The sequence below is a fragment of the Fundulus heteroclitus genome, chromosome 1, assembly GCF_011125445.2.
Source record: "Fundulus heteroclitus isolate FHET01 chromosome 1, MU-UCD_Fhet_4.1, whole genome shotgun sequence".
Taxonomy (NCBI): domain Eukaryota; kingdom Metazoa; phylum Chordata; class Actinopteri; order Cyprinodontiformes; family Fundulidae; genus Fundulus; species Fundulus heteroclitus.
The window spans coordinates 24,199,944-24,221,751 of record NC_046361.1 but is presented as its reverse complement, the minus strand read 5'-3'; the positions used below and the strand labels follow the sequence as shown (position 1 = coordinate 24,221,751).

Genomic DNA, 21,808 nt, shown 5'->3' with positions numbered 1-21,808 from the left:
ATGTTTAAAGAATGTCTCAGTAAAATTGCAGCTCAAAATGTACAGATGCTCTTTATCCAATTTGACTTATCTTCAGCTATTTTGACAGTCAAGCTTGTAGAGGCATACCCCAAAACGATGCAGCTCTAATTGCAGCAGATAACATTGAGCCAAAGGGGTTGAAGACAACTGTACAAGTCACAATCCTGAAGGCATTTGGGTTTTGATTTCATTTGTTTGTGTTCTTGCACATCTCATTCTCTGTGAATGAGTCTGTCTCCCTGCTTTCTCTTCTTCCTTTTACTTCATAATTATGCACTACCTTTTATTGGTTCATAACACAAAATAAAATACATTGTAGTTTGTTGTTGCTATGCAACAAAATGTGAATACGCTAAAGGCACCAATTTCCACATAGATACCCATCCGCTGACACTCAATGTTGAAAATAAATTCAACGGTTGTTGCTCAGGAAAAAAAGGAGGCATATGTGACTATAGAACAGAAAATGGGTGATGTCTGTCGGAAAGACCACCTGACCCTGGCACCGTTTCATAGTGCCCTACTAAACTCACATTCTCACACACCCTCCCTTTTTGTTTGATTTTCTTCTTTCTTCTCCCCTATGTCCCAGAGTAATCAGTCTCATGATGTGTAATGAGCTGAAAATCTTCTGTCAGCCAGACCTGATGAAATGTAGCATGGGTAATGCCCCGGGTCACTTTTCTTCACACCCCCATCCTCTAAGTCTCTCACTCTGTCTCTCCCCCTTTTGGCTTTTTTCTTTCTCATGAAATCACCTCTACCATCCACCCTTGTTCTTTCCCATTGGCCTTCTTAAGTTGTCTCATGCAATTATGTCTATGTTGCCTTTCCAGTGCATTTTCTTTCCCTTTACCACTTTGGCGTTTGAACTAGGCTTTTGAACCAGGAACACGACATGAATGCACCAGAGGGATTTGGTCCCTACCTTTGAGTTCTCAATCAGCTTATCAACAAAAGTGGGCTAACTTTAGCCAGCCTTAACGTGGCTGGGAAGCCTTTTCTTGAAGTTGAGCTAAATTAGCATGCACAGGCTCACTGCTAAGCAGATTAAGTCCCTAATTTCACTAAAATTCATTGTATTCCTTATTAATGATGTGATTTTGCAATGGCAGCTACCCTGGGTGGTGCACTAATGAGGGACTGGCAGGCATAAAACTAAACAATGTCAGTCAGGGAGGTGCACCTAGAGGGAGATGGATGTACTACCCTTGGCCTTCAACATAAAAACAATAGGGATGTTTTCATTAAGGCCTGGAAAAAAAAGTTACATAAATGTCTGCATACTCCTTTATCTTCTGAAATTTACTTTTAAATAAAAGATAAGATGTTGTTGATTTCAGTTCAAATTCTTGGTATTCTCTCTCTGTCTTTGCTTTTAAGTCTTGTTCCATATGTGATATTCATGACTAGTGCGGAAGTCCATTATCTGACATCTGTGGAACACACCAAAAAAGCTGGAGGACATAGAGAGTGTCCCAAAAATGTGTGAACAATTTGGCTCCTTCTTAAAAGATGCCCCTTGCCTTTTCTTTTTTTTTTTGTCTCAACACTTTAGATGTTTCTCCAAATGCTCTCGTTCTGTTTCTTTTTTCTTTCCTTCTTGTTTCCCCATTAGTCTAATCTTTAAACAGCTTATATTTATGCCTATTATATAGCACATCTCCAAAGTAACAGGATTAAATAAAGATGATGGTGAGACGTTTTTTATCGTTATCTCAACATCTTGTGTAGTACTGCATCCTATTGTGAAGTACTTGTTGTTGAGCAATTACACCCCTTCCTGTGTTGGAATAAAGACGCCTTGAGGTCACGTCCTGTCTATCAGACACTCAGTTTTGACACACAGACTTGCATGGCTGGAGGGCCTCAGTGTGCTGAGGAGGGAGATGCACTTGAGAGCTTGAACATTATCTTCAGTAGCCCTGAAGTAGAACCTCACTTATGATGAAGATGAAATAAGTGGTGAAAGGGAGGAGTGTTTCCATCCCAAGGGTCATTGAACATGCCATTCAACTAACCTATGAGCCACAATGATTTTGCCTCCTTCAAGATGTCAACTGCCCATTGAGTTTCATATTTAGGCTGTCATTTCATGTCATTTTAAACCATTGCAGCACTAACAGGCATTAACATACACAGCCCACACACAATGAGAGGGTGAGACAGATCTATGTACTTTAGCTTAAAATAAATAATTAAAGCTGAATCCAGTTTTCCAGGGTCTTCAACACACACACACACACACACACACACACACACACACACATATATATATATATATATATATATATATATATATATATATATATATATATATATATAGGTATATATATATAGGTATATATATACATATAGGTATATATATAAAGGGATATATATGTATATATATATATATATAGATAGATAGAATAATTTTCTACTTTTTGGAAATACTTAAAAATTTTATAATTTAAGCTTTAAATTGTAATTGTGAAATTGTTTTAATGGAAGTTATTCAGCTTGTATTTTTCACTACATATAATATCAAATATAGGAACATTTTAAACTACATATTACAGATGTTTCCTATTAAAGATATATTAACAGACAAGTTTCTTGTACCTTCATTTACAAATGTGCAGCTAAAAACCTCTGTTTTAAAGTTCATTAAGTTTTCCACTTTCCTGTCTCACTGCTCCTCAGAAACAAGTGCGACGACTGGTGAAGTGGAGTTCAGCCTCAGTCACTTAATCATTCACTTCAGAAGACAGCAATGTGGATATGTTCTAACACCTGTCAACCTGTTGTCCCCTTAAATAGTTGGAGGAGCTGATGGGGGCCTTAGAAAAGACTCGCCAGGAGCTGGATGCCACTAAAGTACGTCTGTCCTCCACTCAGAAGTGCCTACATGAACGCGATGGACACCTCAACCAACTACGGCAGGAGAGACGCAAACAGCTGGAGGAGATATTAGAGATGAAGTAAGTTTCACACTACTTTACATTGAACAATAACATTTGACATTTAAATTAGCTTTGAAGTTTCAGATAACAATTGACGGAAAATGAATCACTTTTCCTTGTAGATCAGTGTGTGTCAAAAGGAGTGCAATACAATAGACTCTGCTTCATTCAAATGCCTTCTTATTCAGGTTTAAGACACAACTTTGAAAAAAACAAAGCCTGAATGTCAGGTTCCTTTTCTTCACCTGTGTAAAATAGCCTTGAGACGCATTGTCCTGCCACTTTTAAATGCATTTTTTCTTCAACATACCTGATTTGATGATTTAATTTCCTCCTCAATATGTCATCAACCCCAACAGAAGGCTGTAATGACCCTTCAGTTTAGATCAGATGTGTTGAGGCAGAAAAACATCTCAAGTATGCAGGCTAGTCTGTCCTGGGACCCAGACTTAGGAAATACTGTGTTTAATACATTAGAACATACAGAGTTTTTAATAAGTAATATAGAAGATAAACCGAGTTAGTGGTAATTCATTATCTAAGTTATTTCTCACTGCTAACCCAGTTTCCATCTGTTAGTTTACATATGCTATACAGTCCCTTGCACAATATTAGCACCCCTTAATGTTTTTATAATTTATTTCTATGTTACAACCACAAAGCACATGTTTAAAGGGATGTTATGTGATACAGCAACATATTGTAATGCATAATTGTGAGGTAACCATCACATTCATTGATGTTTTTTCATTGATGGTCTGTTTCCTGAATAAAAATCTTTAAATAATAGAATGCACACATATTCAGCCCCCTGATTCACCAATTACTAGAACTGGCTATTAATTCAGGGGACTGATTTAGCTGGCAGCAGCCCTGTACAATTTCTGTTTTTCTGGTAATTCTGCATTATATTTTCTTAAATGATCAACTGCAGCGACAAGGTAGGTTACAATTGGTTTCCTACTTTTTTCTCTACAACTGTCAACTATAGTCTGCCTTCACCATAACCGGTGTTAATATCAGCCACTTTATCCTCCAGCAGCTTTACAATGAAATGGAGAAGCAATAGAAGGAGGGGAACGCACTAGTTTGTTTCATTACATCTCTATTTATGTGTTTACAGCTGAAAAACATTCTCTTGTGTTGATTCATACCACAGTAGAAGGCAGCACTGCGTGAACGGAGCGTTGCATTATTTCAACGGAGCGTTGTGTATGTGCAGAACTGCACACTTGGGAAGTGCATCTTGACAGCAGAGCTCAGACCAAGACAGCACGGTCAGTGGGCTGTCCATATACATGACGCTAATATTTAAACTGAGGACATTGGCTTATGTCTTCTGGGAGGTTTACTACTTCACTGTTGAAGATACAGGAGTTTTACTGAGTTACATGCTTTGAGTTATCTGACTAAAGGACTACGGAGTCACATATCTGCTCGTCATGTGTTGCAGAGAAATGCTTTTAATATGAGCCACAGTTAAGAGAACATTGGCACGTGTGCATTGAAAGGAGAACTTTTAAAGTCCATTACGCTGCTTTGATCACAGAGAATACTAAAAAAAATGTGTATACGCATGCTGTTTGTTTCTGTGTGCGTGTGTGTTTTTGTAAGATCAGTGTGGGGCTGCCAAAAGCGTACCCTATGCACATCTCGCTTGTAATATGAACCATCTTCCTGTCTGTTTTGATTTCCGACATCCAATATTGCCAGGAATGTTAATCAGGAGGCATGTTTTTCAAATAATAAGGGCACAATCTGTGCTCAAGGTGTCTCTCTGAAATCACAGAACTGCTCTGTGACCCAGCATGGGAAACACATTCATGCTCTTGAATGGCACTGTGCTTACGCTAGTATTGTATTACCATCAGAGGATGCCTGAGAGGAAGACGTTTAGCGTGATGGTTGGTTGACATAAACAGCAACAAAGTCTATCAGAATCTTTCCCTTTTTGTGTTCAAGCCTTTGCCTAGTCTAAACTGGTAGGAGTTAATGAAGGAGGCACAGGGGGCATGAGTGTGTGTGGTCTGTTATGCATTGTATTCTATGTGTATGAACAGGTTGGGAGCTGGGGGTTTGGGGTCACTGATGATGAGGATTAAAGGACTATTGAACTGCGAGGGGGCAAAGCTTCGTGAGACAGAATGGGCCACAAAGATATGCATGCAAAATGCACGAACAACCTCAGTGGAACTCACATATAATCACTCACGTCTGCAGACATGCACATACTTACACAAACTGTGGCTTTCTGCTTTTAAAGAAAAGGGGGCCATACTCCCCACGGCACAGCTCTGGCCCAAGTTAGCGGAGAGAAAGCTAAACAGGAAAGACACAGGGCACAGCAAGAGGGGCAACAAGAGGGATAGAGAGAAATAAATGCAGGAACGAAGTAAGACAAGCAGAGTGAAGGGGATGAAAAGAAGGGGCTGCATAAACAGAGGTATTCCAAATCTTAGGAATCATGATGGAAGTTTGATGGGATGCCAGGTTTCTCTCTCTCTTTCCCTCCTCTGCAATGTGGCATTTGTCTAGAAGGTCAACCGAAGCAAACTGTGTGAGGTATGTTCCACGGCGAAACGGGGAGGTTTCTGTATGAGCTGGTGTGTTTTTGGTTTTAATGTGTGTGCGTGTAAGCCAGGAGGAGAGAGATAAAAAAAAACTTGGCTTTTCAACACTGGTAATGAATAAAAGAGACATGGAGGGAGAAATCATATTCAATATCCTCTCATGGCCTGCTGGGTTTCCTTAACTCCCAATGTTTATGTGTGCATGTGAGCTTTTTGTGCGCAAATGTTAGAGAGAGCGTATTGTTATCGTTTTCGGATATGGAGCTGAAGGCTTGATGTATAAGGAGCAATGCGGGTCTCTTCTATCACCCCACACCAGATTAAGTTTCCACCGTACTGTACAGTGTTCACACACACAGACACAGATGGTCTCATGAGGAGCAACTCATTAAATAATTCTGGGGTCATGGGGTGTAGGTGCACAATAGAGAAATTATGTGTTTGGACGTTTTGAATGGTCCGTCATTGAGATGTTTCCATAGTGTGAGCGGGATAACAGTTCATGCCACTACACTGCAGGTTCTGAAGCCGATCTTTGTAGACTTTAAATATGAGGGCGAGTTTATCGTTGTTTACATTTTGTGATGGAGCAAAGGAAGGGAAAAAAATAGCGGCACCTTTAAGGCAGGCACATACAAAAAAAAATAGACAGTATTGTGGTGAGATATTTTTACTTTGTATAATCACCTACCAGCATCATGGAAAAGGCTAAAGAGTTGACACAAGAAAAGTTGTAGAATAGTGCATGGGAGAAAGTTGTAAAGGAATGAAAATAAAGATGATATATATGGGAAAGTAGGGAGGATGGTGATGGAGAGAGTGCTGGATGAAATACATGGGGATAATTGAGTGGAGCCGTGAAGGGTGGGAGGTAACAAAGTGTTGTTGGCATAAAATGACATGAGGAAGGGTATTGAGGACAAAGACTGAACACAGCACAGTGCAGAAAACCGAGTTGTCAACAAAGAAGTCCAAGTATGTGTAAAAATACTACAATTATGCATTGAAGGAAGATAAACAAAAAAAATACTTTAAATAAATATAAAATACTACTTTATTGTTTGTTAATAGATATTTCAAAACAGACAAGAAATCAAATAAATAAGATGTGTTTAAATTTGTTTTGTTTTGTTTTTGTTTGTTTTTTCCAAAAAGGCAGGGAACTTGAATCCTTAAAGGTCTAAAAATTTGTCTCAATAACATACATATTAATAAAACATAATTTTGATTATAATTATAGAAACCTTTGTAGACACTGACTTACTAAAACAGGGGTGGCCAACCAGTTCAGCACCAACAGCCAGCATAAAACACAGCCCCATTGCAAGGAGCCACACAACTAAATGTCCACACATTTGTAATACGTCAAATGCCGTATAACATTTTTATTTCCAATGGTTTTATTCCCAACTGATTACGTAAAAATAAAAACAGCTGAAGACACAAAATGTCCTCAGGAACACATAGGGCAGGGTCACCTTTCCCGACTTCAAGCCAAGCTACGCCCCCTGCTCCTTGTGGTCAATCTGAATACTTGCTCCCACACAGGTATTAAAAGAATAATGAGATTAAAACAACAGGACCTTAATTATCACTCAATCTGGCAAAATATGTTCTAAAATGGATGGGTAGGTCTCAATAGATGAGTAGTTGAGGCAACAAATGTATTTTTTCTTTTTCTTTTTGTTCTTCTTCAGTAGGTGAAAATGACTTGTGTTATGAAGTGATAAAACATTTATGCCGTACAGGTTGCCAGTCCATCACATGGTGGCATAGAGATGCACAGGACAAACAACCATGGACACAAACTCACACCTGAGGGCAATTTAGAGACCAATTAACCTAACAGTCATGTTTTTGGACTGTGGGAGGAAGCAGGAGTACACAGAGAGAACCCACAAATGCACAGGGAGAACATGGAGAAAGACCCCAGGCCAGAATTCAAACCCAGGACTTTCTTGGTGCATAGCAATAGTGCTATAGCTGTACCACTGGGCAGCCCCAGAGATTTCCAGTTCACTTAAGGCAAGGCAAGGCAAATGTATTTGTATAGCACATTTCAGTACAATCACAACGCAACGTGCTTTACATGATAAAACATAGAAGAATAAAAGTACAATAACAGCAAGTTGGAATAAAATGTAGAACATTTTTAACAAAATAAAACATGGGTAAATGGGAAGCTTTTTAATTTTGTTCAAGAGTTTTCCTTAATACTGTTTCTGTTAAATGCCTTAGTCTTGCATTAAAATGAAAAAGTAACCAAGTTCTCCTGGACAGGAAGTGAATTTTTTTTTTTACTTTTTAGAGTTACAAAAGTTTTCCCAACTGTGCTTGGTGTATTTGCTTGCCTTTCAGCATCAAATAGAAAGTTAACTTTTTTTTTTTTGTACAATCATGTGGGTTGTTAAAAATACCCATAAAGGAAGCTATTTTAACATATTGACCAATGCCTAAACAACATCTCTAACAAAAAAATTCTGAATATTTATGTATATAGAAGCATGAAAATGGGGATTTGTTGTCTTTTTATTTTTTTTATTTTTTTTTATTTTGCTTTCTAGTCCAATGTAAATTTGCTTTGCAGTGTGGGCATTATAAGCTTATTGCTTCTGCCAATACACCCATTTTCAGACTGTTTTAATTTATGTTATATGGACACATACTTTCTTTATTATATACTTGTGTGTCTGAAATAAATAACAAAATAATAATAAAAAAAAATAAACAGACCCCTATTATGGCCTTAAGATGCTCTTCATAGAATTCTTGCCGGCAGTAATTTTGTCGTTGCAATGTTACGCAAAATTTTCATGATACTCATACGCAAAGGAAAGTTAAATATTTTACACAGTGGAAAGGAAATGAGATTTAAACTGTAACCTCAAATTAAGTTCTGTCCATTATATGCTCACATAGCCATCTAGTTACAGTATTTTATGGCATAATGAAGCTCAAAGGAGTAGCAACATTATGACTTTAAAATCCCTCATGTAGCCATCCTGTCTGCAAAGCTCCATCACCATGGTTACTCTGACTAAACAGGCAGAGAGACCAGCCATATTGGTAAGGTCATGTCCTTGCTCACTGATCTCTCCAAGGGGCCTTGACACACACACACACACACACACACACACACACACACACACACACACACACACACACACACGCACACACACACACACACACACACACACACACACACACACACGGAGGCACAGAGAACTTGAAAGCTCATACAAAGATGGGGCCTGGGCACACGTTTGGGAAAACCATATTTACATCTAAAAAGTATTGCAGTGTATACCTCTGAGCAACTTTTTCATTAAGGAGAATAATTTTAAAAATCAGCCTACCAGCTTACTGACATGTGTAGCATCATATGCTCTTTGTGTGAACAAACCTTAAACACCCAGACACTCATGTTCTTTCACAGAGCTCCATACTATACACACTAGTATTTTACCATGGTGCAATTGTTTTTGTAAGTAATGATGAGACACAGAGGGTCACACCACTGCTTATGAATAGGATTCTCTGTTTTGCTGTGATGAGGAGGGGTTGACCACACATCACCTTCCTCCTTCTTCATGCAGATTTGTGTGTGTATGTCGCCTCGTGGGAACTTCTGGTCATTCATCATGTCTGTCTATGCTCCCCTGCCCTATGACACACATGTTTACCTTCAACGTGTGTGTCAGCTGTCCGACCTATAGGTATGTTATTATGTCAGCCCCAAGCTCCGGCTCCACCCTGATCTTCCTCTTGTAATTTTTTTTCTTTTTTGTGAATGGATGATTTGGTCACTTAGAAATTCCTGCTTCTAAGTCCTTGTTCTGTGAAGTTAGGTAATGAATGCTTTCTACAGTAGTTAGATACAATAGCTGTATGGACACAGTATCTTAGTGTTAGAGAACCTTTTGGAGTAATCCATATGTTGTCATTGGATTCTTGTATTCTTCTGTTCCATCCATCCATCCATCCATTTTCCGAACCGCTTTATCCCTCATGGGGTCGCGGGGGATGCTGGTGCCTATCTCCAGCGTTCACTGGGCGAGAGGCGGGGTACACCCTGGACAGGTCGCCAGTCTGTCGCAGGGCAACACAGAGAGACAAACAGGACAAACAACCATTCACGCACACACTCACACCTAAGGACAATTTGGAGAAGCCAATTAACCTAACAGTCATGTTTTTGGTCTGTGGGAGGAAGCCGGAGTACCCGGAGAGAACCCACGCATGCACAGGGAGAACATGCTAACTCCATGCAGAAAGACCCAGGGGTGTACTCGAACCCAGGACCTTCTTGCTGCAAGGCAACAGCGCTACCCACTGCGCCACTGTGCAGCCTTGTATTCTTCTGTTCACATAGTTAAATCCATTGGCGCATCAGGCTCTGCTCACACTTTGTTTTCCAAGTTTCCTCTTAAATACAATTTTAGAATTACAGGCAGTGTTTGCTTTGTTGCTGAAAAAATAAAAAAATAAAAAAATAAAAAAAACATATATACACACACACACACACACACACACACACACACACACACACACACACACACACACACACATATATAAATATATATATATATATATATATATATATATATATATATATATATATATATATATATATATATATATATATAAAACCCCTGGGAATCATCCAGTACACTAAAGGGTGACAGTGGCTTAAGAGAGAAGGGGGTTCGTCCTGTAAATGGCGGGTTGCACTGGTTTGTTCCTTCGTACTGACGGTCTCCGTCGTTGTGTCCTTGGGCACTTCACCCGCATTGCCAGCTGTCGGTGGTCAAAGGGCCTGGTGGCACTGATGTATGTCAGCCTTCCTTCAGTCAGTCTGCTCCAGGGCAGCTGTGGCTACTAACATAGCTCACCATTGTCAAGGAGTGAATGGGTGAATGACTCACTGTAGTGTAAAGCGCTTTGGGGCAGTCGGACTTCATAAAGCACCATACAAGTACAAGCCAATTGCCATTTACCATTGAAAGTACCAATTCACTATGGTTCACCTCTCATGTTTGTCTGAGATTCAAGGATTTAATTCCACAGAACCAATTCAATTGAAAGACAATACACTATGATACAAACAGTGTTACAATGTAAATTATTATTTGCTACTCAATGAGTATAACCCCTTTTTTCAAAAAGAAAACTGTCACAAGATATGCATCTTCTATATTATAAAAATTGTCTACAATGCAACAAACCTTTGTGTAAATCATAGACTTTCAAAGAGCATATGGGATAGTAAAATGGGTTAGTTGTCATGAGCATAAACACAAAAAGCAAAAACAATCCCAAAATATTGGCAGAACACCTTTTGGGAATGCAGTGTCACATTGTAACATGACTGTGCATGTGTGTTTAGTTGAACATATATGACATGGTGGTAGTGGGGTGATTCACAAACACACACACACACACACACACACACACACACACACACGCACACACACACACACACACACACACAGAATTCAGCAGCTGACAGAGGATAGATGCCACATAAAAGAAAATTAAAAAAATTATACATTTGGAAACTATTCGTAACTTTTGTGCTAAGTTCCTCTCTTTGGTAACATTTTTCTTTCAACGGCTCCTCTGACTTTAACCTCATCACTCCTTTGACACCAACCTCCTAAACTTCCTCTGGGTATTAAATGCAGACCTGAACCTTTTGTGTGTGTTTTCTCTGTTGTTCTATCTCTGGACAAGTGGAAGAAGGCCTGGAATTTATCACACATACCTAATAATTGCTATCACAGGAAATTGTGCTGAGGAAGTAGGTGCCGTATCCTTGCTAATTAGTGTCAGTCGTAAATACACGTGCACGTACTTGCACATAAACACACAAACCTTATCGCAATAAATTGGTTGTTTTTACTTAGACCCCTTGAGAAGAACATCGCTGATTGGCCTGAGGGAGGTTAACACCCCCAAGTTTGCCTCAAAACTAACTGAGTCTAAGTTGGGGTGTCGGTATGTGCACAAGTAAGAATTGGATTAGGTAGACAGGGTAGCCATAAAGAGGCACTTCCGGTCACCACCCAGAGGTAACTGGCCATGGCCTTCTAAACAACAGTCATGCTCTCAGGGTCAGCAAGACAATGAAGAAAAGGGCTAGTTAGCTTCATTGTTTAGTCATGGCCAAAAAGAGTCTGAGAAAAATATTTTACAAAAGTCAGCTTTTATAGTGACAATTTACTTTCAGTCAATGCTGCTTTGAAGAGTGATCAGAAGCAATGCAATTAACTACAAAGTTTATGGAAAGCTCACTCTGTTTTGGGGACTCCTCTAAAGCATCTGGATATGTTCACCTATTGGGAAAATAAGCATTTTACATAAAATAAAAAATATTATGGACAACCCTGAGCATCCACTTCATCAGACTTTGATGCAAACTGCATGAGTTACAACAAAGTTTAATTCACTTCAGGGATCAATAAAGTACTTTTATTTATTTGAAAACTGAAATAAATTTGTGCTTTTTCCCCTTCAGTTAATATAAATATGGTACTTTCCATTCCTATGAGAACCTATTGTAGTTTTGCAAAAACCTCATGTAATTCTCAATATAGCCTTTGAAACTATCATGTTTGTAACCGTATAACAACATTTCTGTCAGTCTCAAAACCTTTAGCCACAACTGTCTAGAGATTTGTTTAGGAAGAAAAACTGAATCTAAGTTTGGGTAAATTGTCAAATTTAGATTGTGTAGAACATGAGCATCGGGAGTTCATTAAAACTGCAAATATAAAGTGCAGAGAAAGATTCTTAGACGCAAAGTGGGATGGGTTGCTCTTAAATACAGCTGCGTGTAATATGTTGTTGGGGCTGCTGTGTAAAACAGCCTTTAAAATGGTGGCTTTGTAAAATGCCTTGATGGTTTACCAATTATAGGCACATGAAGAACTGGTATACCCACACAAGTGATTCAGCCGGGCTTACTGGTATTTATTCACACACTGTAAACACCTCCAAGCCCCTGTGGTTGGCACACACACACCTGAGCCCACACTCGTTTTCCTTTTTTCTTCTCTGTTTCCTTCTCCAGTCCTTATCACCGTAATAGTATGTATTTGCTTTCATCTGCCAGTATCTGCATCTTGGTTATCCTCTCTTTGTCATATGACAGAGATCAGGTAAAAGTCTGTTTAACAACAAAATGTCATTCTATACAATCTCACATAGCTTCCTCCAGCAAGTGCAGCATAATGACTGACAACACCTTGAAGAGGTGCTTGATCGTAGAGCATTTTTACACAGAGGTTTTTGGCTGAGTACATCTCTTGGGGTAACTCTGATGGTCCCCATGAGGTTTTAATAGAAAACAATAGCTGAACGGGCCATTTCCCAGCACTGGGTTGCTCCAACACTGCACAACAGTCAGCTTGCGCCAAAGCAGCCCCTGGCACTTTGGGAATTTGTGTGTGTGTTTGTCTCACTTGGTTAATTCTGGGATGTAGACCCAAACTGTAATTATCATTATGTACTTCTCGGCAGAGCTAGAAAACAGCCTGAACAAGTTTGGATGAGCATAGTCGCATACTCTTACTTATGAGCATTAAAAGTGTTTTTGTGCAAATGAAAACATGTGAATACATGATTTAGTTTTTGTGTTTGTGTTTGCAAATCAAAGACAGCCCACCCACACATGTTCATACAGCAAGCAATGTGAAGCGTATAGGAGCAATTAACAATGTAACATGGGTAGATTGTGCTTTATGATGATTTTTCTCGCTCTTGTTTTGGGCCTGTTTTCAGCCAAATTTGGATATGTCGAAAACATGGCTGGTGTCTTCAGGCTAGTGGGTTTCCAGAATTTAGGACAGCTAAGAAGGGGAACGCGGTACACTTAGATCATAGAAGAACTGTGAATGCCACAACAGAGAAAAGAAAATGAATAGCGGAGAAGTTAAAGTTGCTCCTAAGATTTTACATTTCAATAAAACCAAAACTTTATTTGTCTTATTTATTTGTGGTAGGACTATACCATTCACAAATAAGAAAGTCTGTTAAGTTTTACAACTGTGTAATAAAACTTCTGCCTAGTTTTTACAATATTAGAGTTGGTGTCCAAGAAAAGAGGAAATACAAAGCAAGGCTAATGAAAAATAGTAAGGAGAAAGAATACACACAAACTGAAAAGGACAACTATTTGCAATAAGCATCAAATCTATGCATAATAACAACCAGCTTAATTGATGCAGTCCTTCATCTTTGAAGATTGCATGAATGAGTCAGCAAAAGTCTGAATGTGGGTGGACAGACTACATTGAGAAGTGACTGGTCACCACTAAATAAACAGAGAAAATACTGCAGAAACAAGATTTATTTGAGAAAGTGTGGATCAAAATATATAAACAACTTCCTCCCATTAAATTAAGAATTTTCATAAAAACAGATAGATTGAGCAAATAATTAAAAAATATATATTTAAATAGGTTTTGCATCCAGTTTAAGTCTTTGTGCTGTGTTAGAACAAGAATGGGTCTACACAGACATTATCATAACCTTGTTTAACAAATTACAATAATATTGCAGCTTTAGGAGTGGTGGCATCCTTAATTTCCTTTGGTCAATAATTTGCTTTGAAATATATTTTTTTAAATGAATGCCTTTCAATTAATGTATACATATAATGGGCTGAAGTTCCTTATCCCCACTAAGTAAAACTCCACAGATACCTGTATAAAAAAGGTATTATGGCTGATGGTTTCTGTCTCTGTTTCTCTGTCTGTCTGTCTCTCTCTCTGTCTCTGTCTGTCTGACTCTGTCTGTATGTCTGTCTGTCTGTCTCTCTCTCTCTCTCTCTCTGGTAGGTGAGAGCTCTCAGCTGCACCATTAGCGTTTATTCTTCCTAAGGCTCAGTCCGAGCTCCTTTGTTCTGGGGTGTGGCTCATGTTCCTCCTAGACTCCTTAAGAAATCCTTCTAGTTCCTTGCTGAGGATATTATCCTGGTTCCTCAGTAACTTCTAGGAATCAGTCTTGCTGTTGCTCTGCAATCACCTGATCGATAGCCCACTTGTCTACCCTTTGAACACTGGGTGCTTCTTGCCTCACAGCTACTTGCCAATCTCAGTCTCTATGAGTCTGCTCATTGCCCCCAGATGTCCACTCTTTCCACTATAGGCTCACAACCTTTTTCTTCACTTTCAATCAGAATAATCATCCTCAGATTGTCAACTAAAATTCATCCGTCCTCCTGCGTGCCATACAAGAATCCCATCCTGAACCCAAAAATACCAACTCTGTTAGTTATAATTTATATAAACTCTGTGATTCTGTGATTGTTGCTTGCACTAGTGTTAAACTATGGATGACTTAACAGATTTGTCTGGCAACTCTGCCTCTGCGGCCGAAATACAGACAAAATGCCTTCCCAACCCGATACTCATTCTGCCTCTATTTTTGTCCGGCTTGACCTCCTCAATTATACAGATCTGACACATCCATTTCCTTATCTGTCTCCTCCCATACTCCTGAGCCATTTTCCAGAGAGTGTTAGGGTGTTCTCCTCCACTAAATCCTGTTTTTTCACCTTTACCCACAATCATTCGCAGTAAAAAATATTTTGTCACTGGATTAATAAGGGACAAGGCATTAAGATGGGCTGAGACAATCATTGATGAGCTCACTATCAATCGTATCTCTTACAGTGAGTTGTTGGATCTGCTTAAGCAGACAATTTCATTTAAGCACAGCAATGAAGAACAGGCAATAAGATTGTGGCACTTGAGACAGAGAAATAGGACTAGCACTGGCCTAGCCATTGCATTTCTCCCCTGAGCTGCTGAATCCAGCTGGAACCCTACAGCTCTCACAGGTGATTGGTAAGATCACCCTCAGACCTTCATCCCTCCTCCTCAGTGACAAGTCAGAATTCAGTCCTGAACCCCGAACCCCAAAGAACCAGATGTTAATTGTAATTCTGATACATTCTATAAATTTCTTGTCTGTGATTGTTGCTTGCACTAGAATCAAACTATGGTGGACTTAATATTTTGTGAATGTGTTGTATCTCACAGCTTCAAATAAACCTAACCAGGCATAAAACGCCTTTAGAATGATAGTCTTTGAAAAGAGAGATTATGTGGAGTAAATACGTATGTGTTGTAAGCATCATTTTTTGTAGTCAACAATAATCAGAGATTTTTATTCTGGAGAATCATAGAAAAATTCTTTTGAAGAAGTTAAGGCATAGGGCCCATTTAAGACCCAAATTTACAAGGCATTGATAAAAAATTCTGAACTTTTCTAAAAATTTAAACATGTCGTAGACAATCTGAATTTCTCCACTTCATACATTACAATTTATTCCATTGCACAATGTGTAAATCTGCCACAAATCTGGCATTACTTACAATTACTCAGTACTGATCTCAAGAAAACACAAACATATATAAATGGTAAAATTTAGGGATTTTAAATGTGATTCTTCTTTTATAGGAACTGTGCATAGCTGCATGAACAAAATAAATCAGCGACAGACCTATTGATGAAACTAATTCTCATATAATCAAAAGTAGGATGTATTTATATAGCATACACTTAGTTAAATGTGGAGTGAACGATTTTTCTGAAAATGTAGGTAAGAAACGCTCAAGTCCATTTTTGAATAACTGTGCATGCGCAAGACCATCTTATCTGCTTTTCCGTTCCTCTAGGAGATCGCATGAAACAAATGTCCCAAACACAATCTGGTGTTATTTCTTCCTTTGAGGCCTTCATCTTATTCTCATAAACTTGCAAAACAGTTTGCTTCTCGCAACTCTCAGTCATTTTCAATACATTGAGAGCAGCGGAGCCGCAATGAACGGCTAACACTGAGGCAAACTGGATACATAAACACTAGAAGTGTGCATGCGCACAGGAAACTAGCAAGGAATGTGCTGCTTGGTGTTATGCGAGCGTGTCACAATGATCTTCTTTCGGAACTCGAAGTTGAAAGAAGATCATCCAGTATACCTTTAAGAAAGCCTGTTTGTTTGTTGAGGAGATGGACAGGTTGAAAGTTGATGTTAGACCGGAATTTCCATAGACTATGTTTTCAGATGACATTGTTATCTGTGGCAAGATCATCAAACAGGTGGAGTCAAATCAAAAGAGATGGAGGTTTACCCTGGAAAACAGAGTAATGAAGGTTAGCAGTAGCACAATAGAATACACATGTGTGAATGAGAAGAACACAGGTGGAAATGTGAGGTTACATGGAGCAGAGATAAAGAAGTTTGACGATTTTAAGTTAGGGTCAATTGTTCAGAGCAACGGCGAGTGTAGAACAGAGGTGAATAATTGTGTACAAACAGGTTGGTTCAGGTGGAGAAAAAATGTCAGGTGTGTTGTGTAACAAAAGTGTAGCAGTGGAAATGAAATGAAAGGTGTACAAGACGGTGATGAGACCAGGGATGTTGTATGGTTTAGAGACAATGGCACGGAGGAAGAGACAGGAAACACAGCTAGAGGCAGCAAAAATAAAGATGTTGAGGTTCTCTTTAGGAGTCACAAGTATAGGCCTGATCAAGAATGAGTACATTAGAGGGTCAGGTTACGATGGATGCTTTGGCGATAAAGCCGAAGAAGCCAGACTGAGATGGTGTGGACATGTAAACAGGGGGGATAATGATTGGTACATTGGTAGAAGGATATTGAGACTGGAACTGCCAGGCAAGAGGCCTAGAGAAAGACCAAATAGGATATTTATGGATGGAGTGAAAGCGAAATTGAAGGTAGTTGGTGTGACAGAAGAAGATGCAGGAGATAGGGTTAGATGGAGACAGATGACTTGCTGTGGTGACCCCTGAAATGGGAAAGCTAAATAAAGAAGAATGATAAATCTTTTAATGATAAAGGAACTGACATAATGAAACTATCCTGTTTATTGTGTGAAAGTTGATTTTCCTGAATGTATGTTTTATTCAAGTTCCTTTGAACAGATGTACAAATACAGTTCTGGTTCAATTATCAGAAATTGCACCCATGTTTCATTCATTCAATTCATCATGGGTTGTTAAAATCAGAGTTATGGCTGCAAAGCCTTGCATTTTTATTTATTTAACATGAGTCTAGTGTCTGTTACAGTTGACATCAGAATCATAACTATGTGAGCATTTGCAAAATTTAGACCTTCAAAGAAACTGCTGTATCATTCACATGCCTGATCGAAATGAGCTTAGGATTTTGAAGGAGCCTGACATGAGCAGCATTTCTGGCACGTAAGATGAAAATCCCACGCATTGCTAAGACATGGACTTACAGTGCCGTGAGCTCCTAGGTAAACAAAACCAGCCGTTCAAAGGATTTTAATGGCACCAGCTAAACGGGTGTGCTTAAATGCGTGCATCTTAAATATACATTTGTTACACTTGATGGAGTTTCTATCAGAAATCAAAAAGGAAAAGTACAAAAGTGGAATCTCCTTTATATCTTGTGTTTCCACTCCCTACTGACACACACACGGCTGCATGCAAACACACTCTTACAATAACATGCACTGACATATCTGACATGTCTCTGATCCCTTCTGGCCACAGGTCTCTGGGTTCAGCATGTACTGAAATCAAATGTGTGTGTTTGGCCTTGGGTTACACTCTTGATTGAATTAGGGAAATTGTGCACACGTGAATAAGGGCTCAGTTACTTATATACACAGTCATACACAAGCACAGACCCTGCCTCCCAGGGACACAGATTTTTTATTAAGTTAAAAAAAAACAGTTGATTGTCTTCTTTGCAAAGGCCTATGAAAGATTCCTGAACACTTCAAACGGCTCTTTAACCACATCACACACACAGGAAGAGCTCTGCTCCATTAGCCAGCCCATAAATAACATGTGTCTGTAAAAAGAGAGCAATACTAGACTCTAAAAAAGGTGTACAAACCGGGGGCAGATATATTGAGGTACACCTCAATTTGATTCATAAAAGTACATTGCTCTGGCTTTATCAGTTTAAGTGTTTAACACTTTTCCGATTCTAGATGTATTTTGACGTAAAGGTAAAGGCCTGAAGGAAAAAAAAAACTATGGACAAGGGCTCTTCTGGAAGAATGGCCTGGTAAATTAGTTGCACAGACAAAGAAACCAAATTCAGAAATATTTTGTTTTAAAGCACACAAATAGCAAAACATGAAAATATACGTTCCTCGTGCAAACCCACCCTACATCTGCAACATTAATTTTTTTTTTCCATCCTGTCCTCCTACGTTTTTGTTTATAATGGAAAGTGAAGTCTCAGTTATGAGGTGTTTAGTGACGAAAGGCCAAAGAGACACCCAAAAACAGCAAGCGAGAGGCAGCAAGACAAAAGAGAGAGGTGCAGAGGGGTTGGGGGGCAGAGAGGAAAAGAGGTTGACCCAGATTGGGTTTACCCATTTTTCTCTGCTTTGATTTGAAACAGATCCTCACAGTGTCTACTGTCCAAGCCACAGGCCGTGAGATATCACCCTGTGCTCAGGCTCCAGAGGATCTAATTCAAACTGAAGGTCCATTGGCCTGTTACTGACTTTGTTCCAATATGAGTTTGTGTCTTAATTATATATTGTGCAGAGGTAAGTCAGGAATCAAGTTTAAAACATTGTAAGGTTGAATGCATTCAAGGAAATAAATAATCATACACAATATTTTTTTTCTTCTTTGGTTGTGTTCAAGCTTGCAGTTTAAAATTTGGTAATATTCATTTCCATGTCTGGCATAGAAAAATCTGTTAGTGCACAAAAAAAAGGCAGCCTGGAATGGAACCTAAATTTGCCAGTGAGTGATGATGATACATTTTGAATGCAGAACTTAGGCATCAGTGCATAACAAAATTGTCACCCATGAGATAATTAATGATAGAAAAGTGTCACACTCCAATTTTTATTTGTAAAGTGATTAAAAAGTGCTCTGTTGTGAGCCAGGTCTGCTTGGAATTATGCGTATTGTAGCTGAAGTACTCGCTATATCTTTTCCGGTGTGGCCAAAAAATGGCCAGACATTCATTCAACATATTTCTGTAAAAGTTTTTTTCCCTCTCAAGTAGAGTTTTTATTTTGTGAATTACATTAGAAATGTAAATATGCTGCTATATTGTCATAGTATATATTGCATTTGGAGGTAGTGACTTAAAAAGCTCTTCCTGTGTCTGGAAATTGCATTTAAATTTCTTTTGTCATATTTTAATATCAGGAGAAATGTTGTCTATGATTCAATGAACTCAGTGAAATTAGTACAAAAATAACAAAGAGAATTCTAATCAGACCATGGATAAACAGGGCACTTTGTCAAAGAAAGGAAAATATGAGCCACAGGCTCCATCCAATTTGGAAATGTGTTCTAATAAATTAATATGGAATTATTCAGACAGTAACACTGCCTGCTGGCTTTCAAAAACATACATGACCCAGTCAGCAATATCCTGTTTGCAGAGGTCAAGTTGTAATGCTGAGGATAAAAATGCACACAAAAAAGTATTATGGCCACTAATGCCACACAGGATGCCTGCACACATACTGCTGAGACTGATGAGTGAATCTGTGCATTTGATAGTTTATGGGAGATTGAAAAATGTGACAGAGGAGGAAGAGAGCACCCCCTTGGTTTCCCCCAAGGGGGTGTTCAGAAAGGAGTTATGCACTGTGGCAGCGCTAATTGCTTGCGGCTCCTGCTGTGTGTTTGGCTTTGTTTGAGCATGTCCAATATAACCAGTCACAGGGGAGCCTCTGCCAGAGAAAACACTCTCATACACACACTACACAGAACTGAACCAGAGAGGGCTTTATGGTGCTGAGGATATTAGTAACATGACACCTTGGGCAAACACTGAGTAATAAAGCAATTGTGGCATATTGTTTAGATCCTCCTCCTGGCGTGATTTGTCTATCAGACTTAAAACTGTCTGCTTCCTAACTTCAGTGTCCCAACATGTCACTTTGAGGGCTCTGCGCACGATAACTTCAAATGCGTGCATACAGATACGTTGGCACAGAAAGCACACAACCAGGATAAACACCAAAAGCATTCATGCACATATACAAAGAAACACAAGTGGATGAGTCTGCACGCAGGCCACAGAGCAGCTATCAAGACACGTCAGTGAGAGCGCTCTGTATGCCAGTGTTTCCTCAAACTTCTAAGCAACATCCTGGTACATCTGATTGCTTGACTGCAGATTAAAGGGCAATAAACATTTATACTTGCTTACTAAACTCACATGATCATCACCTTCTTTCTGTGTTGCCGCTCTGTGACACAGACAGATTTTCATGTCAAAATGTTTGTAGGTTTGTCTGAACACCACCATCTATTTTGGATCTCTTTAGCACCGAGGTGGTCTTGAGCTTTTTTCTCTGTTTGAAAATATGAAGCGCCAAATTGTGAAACAAGAGCAATTTATTTTCCTGGTCCGATCACTTTTTGGGCTGACTCGTTTCCCTTCTTTTCAACAACTTTTATGTGTAATATTCTACCTATGCAGTAAATCAGCAAAGGCACGACTGCATTTTCTCTCTCGCGTCTAAAAAATGCGGAGCAGACTCTGAGACTTACACCAAGTTCGCAGCAATCCTAACACACTTACACACACATCTAAACATATCTGCACATCTATTAAAAAACAGCAGGGGGTCAGAAAGGGATCTAGAGTCGGTTTTTATCTTCTGGTCAGAGGGAAATGAAGGAGGTCATCTATATGAGCTCACTGAGTCCACAGTTGAATTAAGTGGATAAGTGTTAAATATTAGCAGATGACAATTGTGTAATTTATTTAATGGAGGAAACGTCCTATGTTAACAAATTTATTTCTAGTAAAATCACTGTTGGTGCAATTTTCAGCATCTCTGCTGTCAACACTTTGTTCAGGCACCTTGCCAACAGGACTACACATAGTCTTCTCCTATAACATTTCACAAGCTTTGAGAATACAGTGAGTTATCTTTCACCAATCCTATATGCACTATTGCTCTATTTCAGTGGTGTTTAAGCGGCGGCCCTCATACGGATTTTGTGAGGTCTGCAACTACCTTTCAGTAGTAGAAATTTATATATAGTATAATTCTGACATGACAAAAGTTGCCATCTTTGAAACAGTCCTTAAAAAATAAACTTCTTAATCAATCACTTAATCTGGATGGTGTTTAAACTGGCTTCTAATAATAAAGTAAAAAATCTTGGTGTTATTTTTGACCAGGGCATGTCATTTAAATCCCATATTTAACAGGTTTCCAGAGTTTCCTTTTTTCACCTTCAGAATATCGCCAAAATTAGAAATGTTCTGTCC

At 39.0% G+C, this 21,808-nt stretch overlaps 1 protein-coding gene across 2 annotated transcripts in view; it reads left to right on the top strand.

The window, feature by feature from the left end:
• Window positions 1-21,808, top strand: part of LOC105935874 (ELKS/Rab6-interacting/CAST family member 1) — a 230,611-nt gene that overhangs the window by 117,514 nt on the left and 91,289 nt on the right. For both annotated transcript variants that reach the window (XM_036138446.1, XM_036138454.1), the window contains one exon: window positions 2,824-2,984. In XM_036138446.1, the coding sequence (XP_035994339.1) occupies window positions 2,824-2,984 (161 nt within the window). The remainder of the gene's footprint in view (window positions 1-2,823; window positions 2,985-21,808) is intronic.